The 22,209-nt window shown below is 41.6% G+C and overlaps 1 protein-coding gene across 5 annotated transcripts in view; it reads left to right on the top strand.

Annotated features, from left to right (window-relative positions):
* Positions 1-1,893: 1,893 nt before the first annotated feature.
* KANSL1L (KAT8 regulatory NSL complex subunit 1 like) overlaps positions 1,894-22,209 on the top strand; it is a 30,913-nt gene continuing 10,597 nt past the window's right edge. The window contains exons 1-9 of one of the 5 annotated variants that reach the window (XM_033170707.1): positions 1,894-1,915; positions 6,849-7,957; positions 9,560-9,701; positions 11,652-11,849; positions 12,506-12,627; positions 14,501-14,705; positions 19,879-20,038; positions 20,439-20,537; positions 21,617-21,754. In XM_033170707.1, coding sequence (XP_033026598.1) covers positions 6,876-7,957; positions 9,560-9,701; positions 11,652-11,849; positions 12,506-12,627; positions 14,501-14,705; positions 19,879-20,038; positions 20,439-20,537; positions 21,617-21,754 — 2,146 coding nt within the window. In that variant the 5' untranslated portion in view covers positions 1,894-1,915; positions 6,849-6,875. Of the gene's footprint in view, positions 1,916-2,056; positions 2,079-3,008; positions 3,231-6,848; positions 7,958-9,559; positions 9,702-11,651; positions 11,850-12,505; positions 12,628-14,500; positions 14,706-19,878; positions 20,039-20,438; positions 20,538-21,616; positions 21,755-22,209 lie in introns of those variants that run through there. The other 4 variants (XM_033170715.1, XM_033170692.1, XM_033170684.1 and 1 more) reach the window with 4 other exon arrangements.

Genomic DNA, 22,209 nt, shown 5'->3' with positions numbered 1-22,209 from the left:
TATCATAGTCCAGTAATATATTTGATATCTTTTGAGTCAACAGCTTGAAAGTGTCATGGTACCTGAGGTGCTCCAAACTGCACTGCAGGATGTGACACACTGGGTGTGCAACATGACACCTATTAAATGTGCCAATGGTGCTTAAATAACTTCAGAGACCTGGTTGTTGTTTGTTGTTCAGTCATGTCCGACTCTTCGTGACTCCATGGACCAGAGCACGCCAGGCACACCTATCCTTCACTGCCTCTCGCAGTTTGGCCAAACTCATGTTAGTAGCTTCGAGAACACTGTCCAACCATCTCATCCTCTGCCGTCCCCTTCTCCTTGTGCCCTCCATCTTTCCCAACATCAGGGTCTTTTCTAGGGAGTCTTCTCTTCTCATGAGGTGGCCAAAGTACTGGAGCCTCAACTTCAGGATCCGTCCTTCCAGTGAGCACTCAGGGCTGATTTCTTTAAGAATGGATAGGTTTTATCTTCTTGCAGTCCATGGGACTCTAGCCATCAATTAAATCAGGGGGTTGCCAACCTTTTGAGGCCCCTGGGCACATTTGCAAACTGGAGAAATGGTCATGGGCACCACCCAAAACTAGTGGAGGAAAGGGAATCAGTGGGTGCCATGGAACGATTCCCCTAGGACTTGCCGATCGGAAGGTCAGCGGTTCGAATCTCCACGACGGGGTGAGCTCCCATTGTTTGGTCCCAGCTCCTGCCAATCTAGCAGTTCAAAAGCACATCAAAGTGCAAGTAGATAAATAGATACCACTCCGGCGGAAAGGTGAACAGCGTTTCCATGCGCTGCTTTGGTTTCGCCAGAAGCGGCTTAGTCATGCTGGCCACATGACCTGGAAGCTGTGCACCGGCTCCCTCGGCCAGTAAAGCGAGATGCGCACCTCAACCCCTAAGTCGTCCGCAACTAGACCTAACGGTCAGGAGTCCCTTTCCTTTACCTTTATGCAAAGGTTGCATGGGTCTAAGAGTTTCTTACATTGACTTACCTAGCCATTTTGCCGCCTTCTCCCCTGCAACCTTATTTGTAGTCCTTACTTACATGGAAGTTAAGCCCCTTTGAGCTCAGTTGGGGGCGGGATTGCAGCCTCAGAAGGAAGCTTGGAGACAGATGCTGCTTTGTTGTGAAATAAATGGTTGGTTGTGCTCAAAGACTTTTGAGTTTGTAAGGAGTTGCCATCCTTAAGCTTTATTCTTAGAAAAAGTGCTGTGATTAGAGCAATATCTCCAGGACACACACACACACACACACACACACAAATACAAATTTATGCAGGAAAGCTTTAAACAGTAAAGCATAAAACTCTTAACCTCAGGGTTGTGGTTTCGAGCCCCACCTTGGGCAAAACATTCCTGCATTGCAGAGGGTTGAACTAGATGACCCTCGTGGTCCCTTTAATGCTATTGATAACACACACACACAAACACACACATTTATATCAAGAAAAGTCTGAACCACACAAACATATCTAGAATTTATCCAGGAAGGTTTAAAAAACGATCCATACACTAATGAGACACCCCCCCCCCACACACACACAATTCTGGCGGGTAAACAGATCTCCGCACGTGCGCTCGCAACACAGGAAACGAAGCGACCGGCTTTTGGGGTTCCGAGGGGGGCTGGAACATAGTCCAGGGGCTTTTAGTTCAGAAGGTGAAAGCAGGGGCGGGGGGACGGAGGAAACGAGAGAGGCGCACCCTCCCTCCTGGAAATAGACCCACCAGTACCGCCTCATTTGCATAGGGCCCCGCCCACCGCCGCTCCGGATTGGCCAGCCCCGGCGGCAGACTCCCCGCGGGAGGCCCCGCCCATCCCTGCCTAAACTACCGCCCGCTCCCGGCTGCTCGGGCTGCTGAGGCAGCTTCGCTCGGGAGCGCCGGGGCGGCTGTTGGGAAAGGCGGCGCAGTGAGTGCGAGAGACGGGGAGAAAGAGAAGCGGCGGCGGCGGGAGAGGAAAGCGCGGTCACCTCTGAGGAGAAGTTAGCCGGGCTGCGCGGCGGGGAGAGAGGAGGGAGGGGGAGGAACGGAGCGAGCCAACCAGCAAGGGAACAACAAACAGAAGTTGGCAGGCAAGTCAGGGCTGGGGGGGAGGGGGGGAGGTTGCGACGGTTCCCCTGAGGGGCGTCGGGAGAGACGGTTGGCTTCTTGCCGAAGAAGGGGCTCCTTTTCGCCCCCACCCCCCCCCGGGTTCGTGGCGCGCGGGCGACTCGCCTCCCCTCAGGCGAACTGGCAGAGTTCTCAACAGCGACTTAACGGCAGTGAAGCGGCAAAGGGGGTGGGGCGTGTCGTGTGGTAGCGGGGGTGGGATTTGGGAGAGGGATAGGGTGCAGGCCAATGGGGAGAGGCGGGAGGTGCGTGGCGGGGAGAGGAGGGGGTGGGATTTGAGAGAGTGATGGGGTGCCGGCCAATAGGGAGGAGCGCGATGGTGGGGCGTGGCGGTGGCGTTGGAATGCGAGGGGAGGGGGTGGGGTCCGCGGCGGGGAGCGGAAAGTTGATGCTCGCGCGCCCCCGGCTGAGGGAGGGAGGGGTGGCGTGACGTCAGAGTAGTGGGGGCGGAGCCAGCGTCCCGAGCCGTGTTTATTAGGAAACAAGTTTCTCATGAAGCCCATAAAGGAGGGTTGGGGAGCAGTTGTGTGTCTTTGCGGGACAAAGCCCCGAAAGACCGGAAATGGGAACTTTTGCCTAATACTGGGATTTTTTGGGGGGAGGGGGGACAACTACCGCATTTGTCTGTCTTTTTTACTCACACTTAAATGCTGTTTTAGATATGAGGGCACAGTGATGCCTATGAATCCAGATATATCGCCTCCTTTAGCATTACTTCAGCTTTGCACTTTCCAACACAGTTCGTTCCCTCATGGGGAAGTACCTAGGTACCTATATTAGGTGCTGGAGAGTACTACTGGTATAGAGTGCTGTTGCACTTGCTCTGCTTGCAGGCTTCTCAAAGGCGTCTGGTTGGCCACCGTGAGAGTAAGATACTGGGTTAGATCAGTGGCAGACTTTGTATTTTGAAATTTCAGTGCCCAGTGTGGGTGAACCAGGCGTACTCCCATAAATCTGCCTCTGGTTAGATGGGCCTTGGGCCTGATCCAGCAGGGCTTTCCTTGCATTCTTATAACAATCAGACTGGGTGGGACAACAGCAGACATTCAGCTGCTACCACAGCCCTGTGCATTCAGAGGGGTGGTTTGAAGTGTTGTTACTTGCAGGTGGTAATGGTGAACATGCCTTATTATACCTAGGAAATGCAGTTAGTGAAAGCCACATTGATAAATATTTACGGACTGCTATTGAGTGAATGGAAATTACTGCTTCATATGTAAATGTATGTAACTTGGCTTGCTGGCAAACCTTTAGCCTTGCAGATAAAAATTGGTACAATAGACCAAGATAGAAATCTCGTCTGCAGTTCCTACAGTCATGTGGGTAACTTACTGGACTTGCCACTCAAGATTTTCTGATAAGATGAATTATTAATACCTTCCAACATGGTAGCTAACTGTATTGAAAGGTTGCAGTGTTTGAGACTTCTTAGTTTAGATTAGGGCTTGTCCACTCTTCCACTTGTCCTTCCTCTTCTCACTTGTTTACCACTGAATTGGAGCAAATGTCAGTCAGGTTTTCTGCAGATTGACATTTATTCTGATTCAGCGGTAAAGGGTGGGTGTTGGGGCAAACTGAAAACCACTCAGACTTGTTTTTCTCCTTTGCTTATAACACTAGAACTTTTACAAATTGAATGAAGCTGACTATTGTAAGGTTTAGGACAGACAAAAGGCAGGACTTATTCATGCAGCACATAGTTAAAGTATAGCATTTGCTCCCCCGTGAAGCAGCGATGGTGACCAACTTGGATGATTTAAAAAGAGGGTTAGACAAAATCCTGGAAGAGAGGAGCTGTCAATGACTAGTAGCCCTGATGGCAGTGATCTGTCTCCATGGTTGGAGGCAATAATGCTTCTGAATACACGTTGTTGGAAGCCACGGAAGGGAAGAATGGTCTTGTGCTTGCAGGTTTTCCACATGCATTTGGTTGGCCATTGTGAGAACAGGGGGTGCTGGACTAGATGGGCCATTGGCCTGATCCAACAGACTATTCTTATGTTTGACTATTTGTTCAATGTGTTTAAGTCCTGTGATGGATGGCAGCACCTCTCCAATACTTAATGTAACTTTTCCAGGTTAATACTGTACTTGAGATCTTCAACTGAAATTTGGTGAATTGGGTGTGTTCTATATGCAAACTTGCCCTTTACCACATTAAGCTGCTCTTTGCCAAATAAGTATATTTTTGATTAAATGACATTGTTTTGTTTATCTGGTAGTTAAAGCAGTACAACAGCTGGGGTAGAGGACTTCCTTCTCCCCAGCGCTTCCCTTTTGTAGTTGTCAGCCTCCTCTGGAGGAGAGATGAGGAAGCCAATTTTGAATAACAACTGGACTTACCCATCCAGGGGTCCTGTACCTTTACAATGTAGCCTGGTGAGAAGACCCCATCCTCTTTGCTCTGTAGGCTACTAACAAATTGTATAAACTATTACTTTGTAACATTGCATTGTTTTTCTTTGATTGTTGTGTTGTTGACTTTTGTCCTATTTGAATATTGATATTCCATTTAGTAAGACCTAAGGTCTTAAAAAGGTAAAGGACCCCTGACAGTGTCGCCAGCATGACTAAGCTGCTTCTGGTGAAACCAGAGCAGCGCACAGAAATGCCGTTTACCTTCTCACCGGAGTGGTACCTATTTATCTACTTGCACTTTGACATGCTTTCAAATTGCTAGGTTGGCAGGAGCTGGGACTGAGTAGGGATTCGAACTGCTGATCTTCTGATCGGCAAGCCCTAGGCTCAGTGGTTTAGACCACAGTGCCACCCGCGTCCCCCACAGCGCCACCCACGTCTTAACCAGCTGTAAATGATTCCCAACCCCTGCTGTATGTGCTTACCTGGGAGTAAGTCCCATTGTGCTCAAAGGACTTAATGATCTGAGGAGACATGTATAGGATTGCACTATTAGTTGCTAATTAAATGATTTTCAAGATCAAATAGTAAAAAAAAGTTAATTCTGAAGACACAGAATAGTTTGAAAACAATATTTTATTGTACCTGAAGTTATGTTTCAGTCACTGAAGCCATTACCTTTAATTGAATTAGTGTCTCTGGTAGCTTCCTAGAGAGCGTTTCAGATATCACATTTTAATTTTAAACGTTTAGATCTTCCCTTAATTCATAAGAGATACATTTTTAAGGAATGTTGGCAACTGGTTTTGAGTCTTTTAATTATAGACTTGTATTTAATTGATTGCATTTCAAAAGTTTAATAGTTAAATTTTTACTTACACTATATACTGTCTTTCCATAGTAAAATTTTGGTAGCAATTAAAACACATTTTATTTAAAGTTTTCTCTATAGTTTATTTTCTGTTCCTTTTTTTGTTCACACTGTCCTGTGATGCAGCTTGTTAAAATATACAAAAAGGAAAAGAAACTGTGTTGGTTCATAACAAAAATACACCTGAGAAACACCTTTATTTGGACAAATGAATATATTGTAAACATCAGTTTGGATGGTAGGAGTGAGGAGACAAAGGCAGGCTTATGTTGAAACTACCAAGCCTGAATTCAGTGACTTCAAAATCAAGTCACCTTTTCTCTCTTTCCCCTTTCCCCTTCTCAGCATCTAGCCTGATGAAGAATTCTGGAGAACAGGAAAGCTTTGCTCACTAATTTGTGACATTCTGGTTGGTCCTAGTAAAGGCATTGTGCGCTGTGCATTTTTTTCTTACTGTAAAACAAAGCAAAATACTCCCCCCCCCCAGCCTTTGAAGTACAGCAGCCAGAAAGTAAAAAAATTGCTATAGCAAGAAATTTCATATGCTGTTTATATTTTAGGAATTAGGAAAATGTGGAGAGACAGACAAAAAGTGATAAACTGTTAGGCAAGATTAAATACACGAGGATAGGAAACTGTTCAATCTGGAACATTAAAAATAAAAACATTGGAGAGAAAAATATAATGGATGTTTTTATAGGACTCCTATTTTAATTGGATTACTTTTTAAAGAGGGAAATTAGGATATGAAAACTGCAAAAAAATATTTTGTATAAAATTGAGAATAATGGGAACCAGGCTTACAGAAAAAAATTATAGATATCTTCCTGGCTGTGAGACAATGGTCTGGTTCATATGATCCAGTACTAATTGATTAAGCTTGGGTATGCATGAACTTTGTGCACTTTCATCATGCTTTAAAGTTGTCTTCCTAATCTCGAGTTGTTAGAAAGCCATTAAATGTAATTCATAATTCACACATAATAGGGGTATTTTTGCCATTCGTGCAAATGAAGTAGTGAATCGGCAGCAAAGGGGTTGCATGGACACGCAGCTCATGTATGTCCTTGCTAATTGATCATGCAAATATGGGGGGAGGGGGAAAATACCTGCAAACAGAACTGATTTATATATTTAAAACAGTAACAAGCAAAAGCATATGTAGTGATGGTTGCAACATGGCTAGTATTTTGGTGCACCTAAAAAAATTACTACAGCCTTTGTTGTTGTGGCAGATGTTCTGAATTTGATGTTTCCATAGATTCATGGAACTATAGAATTGGAAGGGACCCTGAGGATCATCTAGTCCAACCCCCTGCAATGCAGGAACACAGCTGTCCCAACTGAGTTATCCAGGCAGATAATCATGGAACAATTGATAAGATTATTTTCTTTTCTTAAAGAGCAACTGCAAATTATATCTGGAATTAATTTCCACTTCTGCAGTGCCATAAACAGTAGATATCAAAACAATAGTCTTATTCAGTATTTGCTTTTCTTACAGGTTGGGTGTAAACTGCTTACAACAGCTATGACACCTGCTCTTCAAGAGAAAGCAATGAAAGGGCACGGTATCTGCTTATCATCTTCCTTGTCTTCAAGAGTGATGGAGTCCAATGATGCATTAGGCATGGGAAGTACCAGACCAGTAAAAGAGAAGATGAAAGATGGTTCTGTCACAAAAATTACTTGCTCCGTGCTGGGGTTCCCCATTCCTCAAGCCAACCATAGCACTGATTGCTTTAACTTAAAATACTTTGGTTCTCAGTCTTCTAAACACTATCCAGTATTAATGAGCCCCAGCTCTACTTTCCATGTAAACAATAAAAATTGCGTGCAGAGGAACTCAGAAGAGCATAGCTGCTCCAAGGTGAGAAATCCGTTATGTAACAGCACTAATACACACTTCAGTCAAATTATTAATTCAGAATCTGGGGAGCAGGTCAGAGGGGAAACTTTATTAGGATCAACAAAGAACTTACCTGAAATGGGAAAACTATTTGATTCATGTTTAACTGAATCCCACAATGTAGAAGAAAGGCAGCTTCCTAACTGTAAAGGGTATCAGAAGAATGGCTTTTTAAGCAAGGCATTATTTATTAATCCTGAGACAAAAAAAGGAGACCTGTTCCATCAAGTGTGTGATGATGCCCTGGAACCAAAAATGAACTACAATCCCAGTACTAAAGAACAAGAATTGAATTTTCATTTACTTCAGTGTGTAAGCAAGCAACAGGCTTTGCTCAGCCGGGCCAAAAGAACTCAGAAACGTTTGCAAATACTCTTGGCGAAGCATGTTGTCAAACACTGTGACCAGCAGATGAAATGCTTTGTGAGACGCCAACTACAGAGAATGAAAGCCTTTCATGATCCATCCGGTGTTTTGGGTGGCAGCTATCATAGATGCGCCAACATTAAAATGGAAAACATAGAGGCTAATACAAGTAAAGATATACAGCGTGATTTTGATGTTTCATCTGATGAAATCAAGGTGTTTGCTCGCTCAACAGCTGGACTCCTATTTCATGCGGAAGAGAGTTTGGATTCTGATGCCACTTGTAGCAGCTCAAGTGAAGATGATGATGAGCAGATTTCCAGAAAACCTATGTCAGTGTAAGTATTAAAAGAATTACTGAACTTCTGTGCTACAATCCTGCATACTCAAGTTCCATGTAAATCTGTGATATCTGTGTACAAGACGTTGTTATATGTTAATGACAGGATCTCCAAATCTTTTATTTTTGGAGTCAATTTCACTAAGTTGATAAAGTTTACTGATGTAAATGGAACTGCTCTTTGATCATAGCTTGTTATATGAGTCAAATTTTACAGTACAGGCAATCCTTGCTTTGCGTGGGGGTTCTGTTCCGGACCCCCATGTGCATTGGCAGGGCCAGAGTAAAGCGTTCTGCCCTGCTCCTGTTCCGCCCTTTTAGTGATCAGGTCACTTCTGGTTTGACACTGTCGGGAGTTGCCTGTACAAGCAGCAAATCAGTGACACTATTTCAGCTCCATTGAGATGTGTTCCCTGTGGCTGGTATCAACCAGGTGTGTCATATTTTACATCCATTGAAGTAGTTTTCCAAGGTGTTCCCAAACACAGCTCATTACAGTAGTCTAAATTCAGATCATCTGGGAGTGTGGACAAAGGTGCCAGCCTATCTGTGCTTGAGGGCCTGTAGTTGACTCACCAAGCTAAACTGGTGAAAGGCACTTTCATGCAGCTATTGTGTCTTTTATGGGGCATGGTGGCACTGTGGTTTAAACCACTGAGCCCCTTGGGCTTGCCGATTGAAAGGTTGGCAGTTTGAATCCACGTGATGGGGTGAGCTCCTGTTGCTCTGTCCGAGCTCCTGGCAACCTAGCAGTTTGAAAGTATACCAACACGAGTAGATAAATAGGTACTGCTGCAGTGAGAAGGTAAACAACATTTCTGTGTGCTCTGGCTTCCATCACGGTATCCTGTTGCTCTAGAAGCAGTTTAGTCATGCTGGCCACATAACCCAGAAAAGCTGTCTGCAGACAAACACTGGCTCCCTCAGCCTGAAAGCGGAGAAGAGTGCCACACCTCATAGTCAAATTCAACTGGACTTAATCCTCCAGGGGTCCTTTACTTTTTATATATTTCATGTCTGGATTGCCAATGTTGCATGGATGGTTCTCTCTTTTATGATTTTATTGGCCAAATTATGCCAATAAAGGCTGAATGAATGAGGTACTTCATGCACAAATGCCACTTGGGCCTGGCCATCCAAGTTCATGTAAACCTGCTTAAGCCTTAGGATTGGTACCAGTGGCCTATGTTCTCTAGGCATTTGATTAATGGGAACCAGGAACAAGGCCTTCTCCATGGTGTTACCAAAATTATGGAGAGTGCTGTTGCACTCAAGGTCTGCTTTCAGGCATTTGATCCACATCTTGTTGGCCAACAGGATGCTGGGCTAGGTGGGCCATTGATTCGGCAGGCTCTTATTATATGCTATGTTTTCAACTCCGTGCAGAAATCTGACTCACTTCTGCTCTTTCTGTTTTTAGCAGATGCTTCTAAAATGCATTTTATGATATATTCACTGCTGTTTTAACCTGTTGCCTGCTAGTTATTGTAGCCCCAAAGGCTTCTGGGGGGAAAGATTTGTGGCATCCTAAGGACTCTTTTGAGTTGCCTTTCTAAAATAGTGATTATCTCTTCTAAACAATGTTCTGTGTTCTTCCTAGTAACTATAGATCTGAATGGAAATGGCTGGTAGACAGAGCTAATGTTGGCTGTCGCTGGACATGGCTTCAAGCCCAGATTTCAGAGCTAGAATACAAAATCCAGCAACTCACTGACCTTCACAGGCAGATTCGTGCCACCAAGGTATTGTCAGTAAGGAAGAAAAATGGGTTATTGAAATAAAAGATTGATAAATGTTTTTTCTCTGTGTTCTTTGATTTCTGGTATCTAAGCAAAAGCTATTATGTAAAATCTACAAAGGTCAATGATTTAGTAGGCTGAGAGTTTGAGTGTTGTGTTTGTTTGAAAGTAGGATTGTGGTACAGAATCCATACTAAGATTTGTAGTTTACTGGGGAGCCTTGGGCAAGTTTCAGTTTCCCAGCTTAATTTATTTCATTCTTTAAAAAAAAAAAGTGGCGAGGGGGTGAAATCCATTTTGTTTTGTTCTTGTGGTAGTGAAGCTCTGCCGTGAAGCGTAGTCGTGGACTGGGAACAGTGACATGAGAGAAAGGTAGGGACTGGCATGAGGAGGATGAAGAGAGGGTACTTCATATTTTGGTAGTTTGGAAACAAGTAAGTTGTGGGCATTGGAATGGACCAACCAAAACATTGTCTATAAGTCTCCAGTATAAGTACAGTGAGGAAGCAAATAATTAATAGACAGGACTCCTCAAACGTCATAAAAAAATCAATGAAAATAATCTTTTCTTGAAGTGTAACTAAACTGAAGAAACACAGATAGGCCACAGCTACCTTTTTCCCAAGGGGTGGAAAGCATGGAAGAATGTGTTATTGGAAGCAGAGAGTTGTCGACCGGTACCGCCAATCAGAGTCTTGGTTTTTTAGTGATACCTGGTACCTTGTAGATTAATCTCTATGGAAATAAAGAACATAGCTGTTGTGGGCAAGTGAAAGCAGATCTCTGTCCCCCCCCCCCCATAATTTGTATTGGTTTTCATGTAAATACAAGAACAACATATAACTACAGTAACTTGTCCAGTGGTACAGTCTTAATAAGTTTCATATGCAGTACACAGTACACAAGCAATATGTATATTTATGCATTGTCAATTCAAGTATCCTCTCCACAGAGGAAAGCAGATCTTTATGTCTGGTGATTAAACTATTTTTTGAATAAAATTGATTGTGCAGTTTGCATGATGATTGAGTTCTTTATATCAGGTAATCCAATAAAGATCCTGCTTCGTAATCTAGAGGGACAGATTTAATTTATTTTAAAAAAATCAAATCAAATCTTTATTGTTACGGTCAAGGACCAGCATTAAGGAAACAAGATAAAAGACACATAGAATACACTATCAAAATGTGTATAATAGGGTAATAAAGAAAAGGCTGGTACTCATCAATCCAGCATCTCTTATCAAAGAGCTGGAAAGCCAAGACCTCAGCACACTGCAAAACCTGGGGAGGCTCATATGTATGCAAACAGGCCTGCAGATAATCTGTTTTGCAAACTAACACTGTTCCAGAAACAAACAAGTTGCCAATATGACTAGTATTGAATTAGTTTAATGTGTTCCAAATTGTTGACCATATAAGCCTTCGAGCTGCACCTTTTGTACCAATTGTCTTCAAAGGCATTTCCATATGGAGCAAACGACAGGAATCCAGTCTCGGTTGTAAACAGAAGATGTGTCACTGAGGCAAATCTTGTCCCTTATCATTTATTGCATTTATATCCTCCTCTTCAAGGAGTCCATGGTTCTCCTCATTTAATTCTCACAACTACTCTGTGAGGTAGGTTAGGCTGAGAGGAGGTGACTGCCTCGCAAGGTTACACCCAGTGAGCTTAATGTCTGAGTGGGGATGAGTGGGCTGATTTAGAAAATGATACAACCATCAGTACATGTATTTGTAAGCCGAATTTTTGAACTGGAGCAGAAAATCACTATAATGTTAGCTGCTTGCAAAAATTGAAGTTGCAGCTTTATTGTCATGTGAGATTATTCACCTTGTCTGTAAACAGAGCACGCTCTGAGTTCTAAATCATTGAAAGTGTTTCAGGGAGCTGCAGCAGTATGTTTGAGAGATTACATTTGTTACACAATTGTGTTCAATTGCTGTTGTCTAGGGAATGGTGATCCTAGAAGAATTTCCAAATCCAAAGGACTTCTTGAAGAAACGAACACAATTGACGGACCATGAAGCTTTATTAAACACCACAGGGAATTCACATGCTTCCCTTGAGAGGCAGGATGCTTGGCCGGAACATGATTTTGAAATGTCACCCAGCAGTCCAACTCTGCTTCTCCGTAACATAGAAAAACAGGTATTCAAGTGAAAAATTCACATTGTCCAGTAACACTGTCCCCATTTCATTTATCTGTTGTGAGGATAAAATGTGATATATTTTGTGTATGCTACCTGAGCGCCTCTTATGTCATAGATATAATTCACCCACCAGCATGATAAAGTCAAACATTTCAGTTTCAGGCAGGAGGGCTGTGGAAAAAAGTCTTGGTCTTTCATTTCCCTCCCTGACTTTTTCCCTTTCCCTTGAGCTTAGTATTCATAATTATAGTGTGATTTGCAAAAGAGATTGTTTAATGTGACCATTGCATGGATGTGTTTTGTGTTTATCTCTCTAGTGCAGGGGTGGGGAATTTATTTGGTGCAGTGGTTCTGATCTTTATCTTCCTTCTACCCCCATGGGCCAACTTTGACAGGCGAGTGGGACCACCTACCTGTCAAATCGTCTGACATCATAATGTCAGGTGGCGGGGGCGAAGGGGGGGGGGTCCAAAGAGGCTTTGCAGGTGTTGCTGATTGGAAATGTCTGCAAAGCCCCTTGCACAGTGCTTTCCTGAGCACCAGTTGATTGCTGGGTGCTTTGGGAACACTGTGCTTTGAATATAACCCTGAGTTCTTTAGACTGTTATTTGCTGTGCATTCAATTCAAGGTCTTCCCTTTAATTCTTCTTTCAGAGTGCTCAACTGAGTGAAATAATCAGCAGTCTGATTACTCCTCTCAATCTGTCTCCCACATCATCTCCTCTTTCCTCAAAGTCCTGTAAGCAGAAGGAGTTGGCCAATGGCATCTCTATAAGGTACGTGACACTTTCATGTGTTTCATAATAACTGGATATTTAGCATTTGGAGGAATTTAATATAAAATGACAGTACAACTTTGTCACAATATTATAATTTAAACAAACTTGCAGCAGTTTAGTATTACAAGGCTGCAATCCTATACACACTTGGGAGTATTGCTACAATCCTACCCCCCCCCCCCCGACCTGAGAGTAAGCCCACTGGAACTTAATTCTGAGTAGACATAGCATTGCGTGGTAAGTACTTTTAAACTGAGTAGGGCTTGCTTGTGAGGAGACATGTATAGGATTGCAATGTGTTTTTGAAAACTCCCTGTTTGATAATAATGGTGCTGCTGTTCAGAAGAGGCTGACATGTGCTTTGAAATATATGAATTGCATAGAGCAATTACCAAGAGTAAAGATAATAAATGTATTATTTTAACTTAATAGTCTCCTACTATTGTAATAACGGTGATATATGATAATGTAAAGCACAATAATACAACAATATAAAGCACATTTATAAAGTTAGTAAAACAAAATATAAATGAATTAAACAATAGACTTGGAAAATAAGGTTGTTGTTCATTCTTCTAAAATCAAAATAGTCATTCTATCATGCAATAGGAGAGGGTGAGAGATTGGTTCTGCTGAAGGATCAGCAAGTTTGGGCTCCTCTCCAAATTGTTCCATTTCAGCTGATCATCACAAGAATGCCGTAAGGAAGAACTAGTGTTTGAGCTTGTTTTCTTGCTATGAAGTCCTTTTCCTTCTGTGCCATGTCTTCTGGAATATAAGCCTGGGAGCAGGGACTGTTTTATTCTTAACATTTATGAGCTGCTTTGGAAGCTTTTTATAGCTGAAAAGTAGGATAGAAATGCTTTAAATAAAACAAAAATTATTTTTTGTTAATAATGATTAAATATTGGATTTAGATAGTGGAGTAATGAGATTAGGTAGTTTTCTAATGAGATTAAGAAATCTCAACTAAGAAGATGATTTTCCATGTTTTAATAAGCTATTATGGTCTGTCTTTAATAATAAACTGAGGATGTCTCTTTATAGGTTCAACTTCACTAAGGGTCAGTCTTTGCTACTGATACTTCTCTATGCTGTTTTTCTTGGGAATATTCATGTTCACAGTTTATTGCTTGCAGAAAGCACCTCTGTGAAAGTATAGAGAAATTATGGAGCAATGTTGAAAGGTTTAGAAGTTGGGCTCCCAGCTTTAGAAGATCTAATTAAACCAATATGAAGAAGAATGTATGGACAAGCAATCAATATATATACATTGCCTAGAGCAGCCTTTCTCAACCTTGTGTCCCCAGACGTTGTTGAACTTCAACCCTCATCATCCCTGATCACTGGTCTGGCTAGCTAGGGATGATGGGAGTTGTAGTCCAATAGCATAGCTAAAGGGACCCCTGACCATTAGCTCCAGTCGCGGATGACTCCAGGGTTGCGGCTCTCATCTCGCTTTATTTGCCGAGGGAGCCGGCGTACAGCTTCCAGGTCATGTGGCCAGCATGACTAAGCCACTTCTGGTGAACCAGAGCAGCGCACAGAAACAGTTTACCTTCCTACCTATTTATCTACCTGCACTTTGTGCTTTTGAACTGCTAGGTTGGCAGGAGCAGGGACTGAGCAACGGGAGCTCACCCTGTCGCGGGCATTCGAACCGCCGACCTTCTGATCAGTGGTTTAACTGACAGCGCCACCTGCGTCCAATAGCATATGGGGCTCCAAAGTTGAGAAAGGCTGACCTAGAGTGTATCACTTAATCCTGAGTACACCTTCTGATCTTGAACTTGGTGTATGGAACTCAAATATTATATAATATGCAGAGCTTATTTCTGACATCCTAGGATAATTATTTGGTGCTTTTCAGAGATTCAGAGAACAATGAGGAGATATCATGCACCAGTAGTTGGTTGGTTGACCAACAACACCTGAAGAGGAGGAGGAAAGAAAAGGCGAAGTTGAGAACATCGTCTGTTGCCATGATGTGCACATCTGCTCGCACTAGACCGCTTCAGAGTTTCCAGAGGAGAAAGCTGTACAAAATGAGCACTGCTTTCAGTTCAAACCAGCAGGTACAAATGCATTTTTCTTTCTCTTTAAGAAAGTATGTTAAGGTTCCAGCCTTGTGTGCCAGATTAGTATGCGTGTGTATCTACATGTTCCTGCTCTTGTTCAGTGAGATCCTAAATTAGGGGAGAAAATTTTCAAGAAGCAGGTCAGATGTGAGGTTGACCACACATAAGGCTAAACTGGATTTCCTAAGTTGGCCTTGTTGACCATCGCAACTTCCTTTTTCTAACTAGGTGGGATGTTTGATGAAGCATGGTACATATTCATCCTTAAAAATAAAACAAAGTCCAAATTCGATGATTCTAAATTATTTTTCTTTGTTATCCTATGTCTCACACATAGAGGGTACCCCTGTATTGTCAACTGGGTTTTCCCTTTGGGGTACAAAAGAATAGGAGAGAGAAGCAAGATATATTATGGATTAATTATTAAATTATTACAATGAGTTTCTTTCATGTGACAGTTTATATGAGTCTACAACTGAAAGCATCTTTCCTCTTGTTGGGTCATATCTTTACCCAATTTTCTGGATGACAGCCCACCATGTATGGCAGTGAGGTCACTTTGACTTGACCAGTGGGCTGGGCTGTGTTATCAGGCCTCATTCTGCTTCATTCTAGTTATTTAGGTAAAGATTTTTTTACAAATGGCTTAACGCTTTGAGAGTTAATGTGGAAGTATACAAGGAAAGAAAGCAGTGTAACTGAGCTGTATTATTTGCTGCATTCAAACAACATGTCTGAGCACTGAAATGGGTTTAAGAGGTCAGCTAGGCTGAAGATACTAATCATGAAAGGTTTTTGCTAGCAGAAATGATACGCCTCTTCAGATAAAAAGAGTATCTTCACTTAGCTTCTACTGAGGCCAAGAAAGTGAGGCTAACATGAAATTATAGTCGTCGTCCCCAACCAACGAGGAAATGCAACTGCTTTTACTACACTGTCAGCATCATTAGTACAATACTATAGTGCAACATGCTGCCTTGTTACTTTTGACATCAAACTTGAGAATTTGTACATGAAGCAGCAGTATTGTAGTCCACTCCTTCCACCTATTACACGTCAGGACAAAAATGGCAATTGAAAACTATCATACTTTGCTAAATCATAGTGCTGTATATAATGCATGCTTTGAAAAGCTGAACTTGGCATGCAAGTAAACCCTGTATTGAATCCTATATTGTTTGCTGCGGAAGCAATGACAAGCTTAAGTTGGATGTCTCCGAGAGCTGTTGTGAGACACAGGGAAAATTCCAAGACAACTCTCAGTTGCATTTGGGCTTCAGAGGTGTGGGAGCACATGATCCAAGTCGGGACCATAAGCTACAGTCACTCTTGCTGCCATCAAAAACTTGTAATTGCTATTACAGGTGGGTAGCCGTGTTGGTCTGCCATAGTCAAAACAAAATCAAAAATTCTTTCTAGTAGCACCTTAGAGACCAACTGAGTTTGTTCCTGGTATGAGCTTTCGTGTGCATGCACGAAATCTGAAGAAGTGTGCATGCACACGAAAGCTCATACCAGGAACAAACTCAGTTGGTCTCTAAGGTGCTACTAGAAAGAATTTTTGATTTTGTTTTGTAATTGCTAGCTATTTTCTGAGTCATAGCCAAAGGTCTTAGTAATTTGGGAGTTTATTGGTGTGTGTGTGCGTGTGTGTGTGCGCGTGAGTTTATTGTGTGTGTGTGTGTATGTAGGCATAAATAAATGTCTTTGCATGTATGTAAATGTAACTGTTTAAGCCATCCAAGCTCTTAGGGACATGGCAGAATTTTGTTCTAGTTTCAGAGTCTGGTAAAGGTGATGAGAGCATAAAGATCCCCCCCCCCCGAACACTTACCTCTGAGGAAGTATGTTGCCATCTAAATCTGCTGTTTCTTTTTGGACTATTTATTTAATCACAAAAGCTTACACAGCTGGCAGTGCTCAAGTTTCAAGGAAATTGAAAAGCTTTATCTTCTCTTTTTCTTTTTTTTTAAAAAAAGATTTTTGCTGTTCCAAGCTAGCTTAGTTTTCCTCTTCATAGGCTCAGAAGTGCCTTAAGCTGATCTGTGTTAAATTAAGATTCGACCTAGCATAAACAGCTGCACAGTACCTGAACTGAAATAAATATTTAATTTGGAAAATTCTGCTTTGCTGCTGTTGGTGCAAATAATCTTAAATCTTAAAACTTTTAAAACAAAATACAGCATCTCATGTGTAAAGCAAGAGGAATGGAAACCTTCACAAAAATAAGGAGTATATTCCTCCTACAGTAACATTTCATTTATCAGGTTTTTATTTTCCTAAATTATTGCAATATGATATTCATAAGAATAGCTTTCTCAGTAAAAAGGAAAGAAAAGAAAAATATCAGACCTGTACTTAGCCAGTGATTGAAGCTAAAAATGTTTTTTGTTGTTGTTATGTCCCAATAAAACTTTGTCTTCACCTAAAGGGGAAAAAAGTAATTTTCACCTGTTTAAAATCAAGCAGGGTGGTATCCAATGCTGGCTGTTGACTAGCAAGACAGGAGAGAGAGGCAATTTTGCGTGTTCCATCTCCCTTGTACTCCAAAGGATCCCTTTTCAATATTGTTTGCATATCTAATTAAAAGCTAAAGGTTGCAATTTCAGCTGGCTGAAGATCTTTCATTGCCATCAGAAGTGAGCACCACTGAGTTCAGTGAACCTTGCATCCAGGAAACTATATATAGTTTGCAGTCATGCTGATCCTTTTTAAAAATTCTTTTATTGATTTTTCAAAATAACGTGAGTGATAATCTGTGTAAAAGGGTGCCATATCCCTATAAAGTTCATATCTGCTCCTTTTCTGGCTAATGCCTTGACTTCCTTTGTTAATTTTTTAGTGACTGCCAAAGTCCATGCTTTCTGTTTCCACTGTGATAATTCCAAATGTTCTAGGGATTTTCAGTTTTGAGCAATAAGTTGTCTAGTAGCTATCAAAAGGAAGGTGATTAGTTATTTTTTTAAAGATGATAACAGTATCATCTTTAAAAATTGATAGAACCAAAGTTTTGTGGTGCAAATAACACTTTGGTTTGTAATCTAGCCTATCTCATTAACAGAATTGTTCCAAAATAATTGCAGTTTATCACATGCCTACCACATATGAATAGTTGTTCTCCTTTCCTTAAACTTTTTCCAACAGAGAGGAGAAATGGTTTTATTGATGTAGTTGCATGGGTCTGTGTAAGACAGGGGTGTCCAAACCATTTTTCAAAGAGGGCCAGATTTGATGAAGTGAACATGCGTGAGGGCCGCCCAAGGTTGTTGACCTTTTTTACAATTTTACCCCAAAGTTGTTAAGCTTTTTTTTAGGATTTTACCCCAGCGGGCCAGTTTTCTTTTACACATGTGGATACTGATTTTTTTACCCCACAAGTTTGCCAATTGATAATACATGTTCAGATTTTGCATTAGTATTAATAATTAGAATTTCAAATGGAGTCAAAGGTCTAGAACAGGGGTCAGCAACCTTTTCCAGCTGTGGGCCAGTCCACCGTCCCTCAGACCATGTGGTGGGCCGGACTATATTTTTTTTGGGGGGGGGCCATGAATGAATACCTATGCCCCACAAATAGCCCATTTTAAATACTGTAAAAGCACACATTCTACTCATGTAAAAACACCAGGCAGGCCCCACAAATAACCCAGAAATGCATTTTAAATAAAAGGGCACATTCTACTTATGTAAAAACACGCTGATTCCCGGATCGTCTGTGGGCCGGATTGAGAAGGTGATTGGGCTGCATCCAGCCCATGGGCCTTAGGTTGCCTACCCCTGGTCTAGAAGCATATGTGATAACTGTTGGACTTGCCAAAAAGTGTGTAATTTGATGTATATTCAGCCAGTTCCCGATGTTTTGTCCAGCTTTACATATTGTTTGTTCTCCTTCATTTAAAAGTTTCTTGAGCAGTCATGCTGATCCTAATAAATTTGGTATTGTGCTGCTCTTTAGTGAGTGTGCAAGGTCACACATAGTATTTAAGGATGTGGGTTGTGGCTTTATGAACTTCAAAATTTGACACTACTTGTCATTCTATATGACAAGTAGAATAAATTGGAGTGTGCCCAATATATTTGCCTGTAGGTTGATCTTAGGTGACTTTAAAAGGTGTGTCAGAGAACGGTCCCCAGCGCAGCGCAAGGTGGTGGAAGGGCTCTTGGGATGCTACAGAGAGCCCCGGTCTCACCTGACCAGCAGCACCTCCTCTGGCAGTGGAGCGAGGCTTCGAGCAGGATGGGGCAGACTTTTCAGGGTATGGAGTAAGAAGGCTCTGAGGATGCTGAAGAGCCCTCGCACTCCTCTTGCTCAAGGGGTGAGGAGAGAGACACGCACCTTCCGGCACCCCAAAGCCGTTGAGGGGTGAAACGAAAGGATGGGAGGCGGGGTTTCCGTATACCAAAGCTCTTTTGTTGGGGTCAGAACTGGAAGGAGCCATTCCTGGATTCTGATGATGCTTGATACAGACATGAACTTATTAGCTCTGCACTGTACATACGGTAGTTCGCACAATAAAACTCTTAAAGGAAACTCGGAGTTTTGCCTGCTTACTCATGAGCAACCAACAGAGGACCTTACAAGGAGTTAAGACATTCATGGAGGATAAAACTACCAGTCATTATTAGTCATGATGGGGGAGCAACAGCAGGAGGGGATAATTGCTTTCATTGGATTTTTGGGGTAAACAGAGAATGGAAGTTAAGGAAAATATTACAGATTTAATTTAGTAAAGTCAGGGATAACATTTGGATAGAGCACTTGGCACACCTTTGACCTTTTCTCGTCATCTTCTTTTTCGTTTGAAAAATAGAGGCAGTGGAATTAAGCCAATAAGTGGCTGAAGATAATATTTTTATTTTTGTTTATTTTTTGCTGTTTCCAAATATTCTTTAAGGGCAGCCACATATGATTTGTGCTACATTTATCTAATATAGATGCAAGTAGGGTATGTATAACAGGAATAGCTAGTGCACAGCCTGTCTCTGCACTTAGTCCAGGAGTACAACCAAAGTGTAAACCTGATTGTTCAACCCCATCCGAAACTGGCTGAATACCTATCTCTGCGTAGCCCTGATGTCTTGTCCAGCTTGAACTTCAGTCTGTTGACATGGTTTGCTTTTGAATGTGAACAAGCTTTAAAAAGTTTTAAATCTGTGTGCCACCTTGCAGGCTATGCAACTGAGAGATGCCTTGTTTAATACAGAAGAGGTGGTTCCAGCCTCCATGTGGAGTACCGGTACATATGAATTGAGCACCAAGCCCAGGACACAAAAACAACTCATGTTAGAATTGGACACTTCATTCCATCCCGTCTTATCATTTCCTTCTGGTAAGTGGGTGCTTGCTATCATATGTACAGCAGAACATCTCTTTTCTTGACTATTTTTTTTTTTATTATACTGTATTTTCTGCATTCCTCCAAGGAGCTCAAGGCAGTGTTAGAGTCTCCCCCTACCACCATTTTGTTCTTGTAAGTACTCTGTGAGGCAGTTAAGATTAAGAGAAAGAGTAACTGTCACCAGGGGAGCTTCATGGCTTTGGACACTCCACTTAGCATTTTCTCCACAAAACTACCAATACTTACATAATGGAGAATGGAGGCCAGATTTCATGAATTAGCCTTTGAAAATAAGCATGCAATGCACATGTAAGTGAATAGATTTTGGGGATAGTAGATTGCAATTAGATGATTTATATTTCTTTACATAGACTGAATCTCTATTTTTCAGATACTTCTCTTCATGTACACTTTAAAACACTGCTCAAGAATTATGAGGTCAAAGGTGAATCTGCCCTTGGTTTAGAGTTTAAAATGTCTCCATCAAATGGTATGCAGTACATAATTTTGACTGTTTTTTGTTTCAAAATTTACTATTTGACATTGTTGATTTTTCTCCACTGTATTTTTTTTTTTTTTACTGATGGGGATGAATTTTTACATTGTAATTTAAAGTGTGAATAGATAAAATACATGTTTTTGGAAAGAGGAGTTCCAGATCTTCTAGATGGGAATAGGAATGCAAAAACTGAAAGGAAAAAAATGCCTCAGTGGGGTGGTTGGTGAGTTTTGGTTCCAGTGACCAGGGAAGCACCTAAAGCTCTAATAATAATAATAATAATAATAATAATAATAATAATAATAAATTATTTATTATTTATACTCTGCCAATCTGGCTAGGTTTGTTGCTGCTGCTGCCACCTGAACATTCATGAAAGTTAAAGTTAACGAATTTCATTATAAGATGTGTTTCTAGTAATCCTGCTGATTTTATGTTAACTGTGGGCATCTAAAACAAGCTCATAATGCATTTCTGGCTTATAGTGTATTGAACATGTTTCTGACTAAATGTTGGGAATGTAGGCACACAGTGAGGCAGAGCTATCCAAGTCTTCAATTGATCATGCCAGAGTAAGTTTTTTGAGGTAGAGCTGGGAACTTTTCACTGCTGTGGATTTTCCAATGGCATCTGCATAGACCATGGGCAGGTAGAACCTACTGCTGGCAGTATACCCACTGGAGAATGACCCCAAAATGGGCTGGGGAGGAAACACAGCTGTGCTAGTCGTGGATCCACTGGATCCTTGTATGATCCAGCTACTGGCAATGTTCCTGATCTGGGGCTCTCTGTTGAACCACCCTAGAGCTGGTGTAGCAAGAAATGAAAAAGAAAAATGAGAAAGGGGCTTTTCTGCCTCTCCTCCAACCTGCCCTTTAAGGCATGCACAGTGTGGTACTTGGCTAAGCTGCACTGCTTCCCACCAAGAGTTTGGGTTGCTCTGTAAGTCATGGAAGAATGGATGAAATCCATTCTATTTTGAAGTTTACATAAATGTGTATTATTAGAATGTATAGCCTTCCTTTAAACTGAGAAGAAACAATAGTAAGATAGTGCTTCTTTTGTTGTAGAATATTTTCATTATAAAGGTGCTCCTCAACAGTGGATCTGTGGATTTGAATCCAGTTCCAAACATCAGACTGTGTCAGAAATATCTGAACAGCTGCTAGAGGGAAGAAAGAAAAGACATTTAAGTGAGACAGTGATTGGTAAGTTGCCTCAGCTGTCAGGAGGTCAGGCAAACGACAAGTCCCCACCATACTGTCCACTTCTGTCCACAAGAAGAAAGTAACTGTTTGCAGTGCAGTTCTGTACATCTCTATTCGGAAGTAAGTCCCATTAAGTTCATTTGGACTTGCTCAGAGGGAAGTGTGTATAGGATTACAGCCCCAAATTAATGTTTTGTTAAGCTCTTGAGGATTGCATTCCAGCTGTAGAGACCATGTGGTACCGTGGAGAATAACTTTTATCAGCTTCCTTTGAATATAGCAATAGGTGGGCATATGTTTGCATTTATACAGATAAGACTCAGTTGATGAACTCACTAACAGTTTCACTGTCACCCCTTGTTACGTTCCATATACATTTATTATAACAGCATGTGGAACAGATAAGTCATAATTGTAGTAGTTGTTCAGAAATATTGTTCATTACATACAACTTC

The sequence above is a fragment of the Lacerta agilis genome, chromosome 1 (genome assembly GCF_009819535.1).
Source record: "Lacerta agilis isolate rLacAgi1 chromosome 1, rLacAgi1.pri, whole genome shotgun sequence".
Lineage (NCBI taxonomy): Eukaryota > Metazoa > Chordata > Lepidosauria > Squamata > Lacertidae > Lacerta > Lacerta agilis.
The sequence above is the reverse complement of the archived record's forward strand: the minus strand, read 5'-3'. Positions and strand labels throughout refer to the sequence as shown.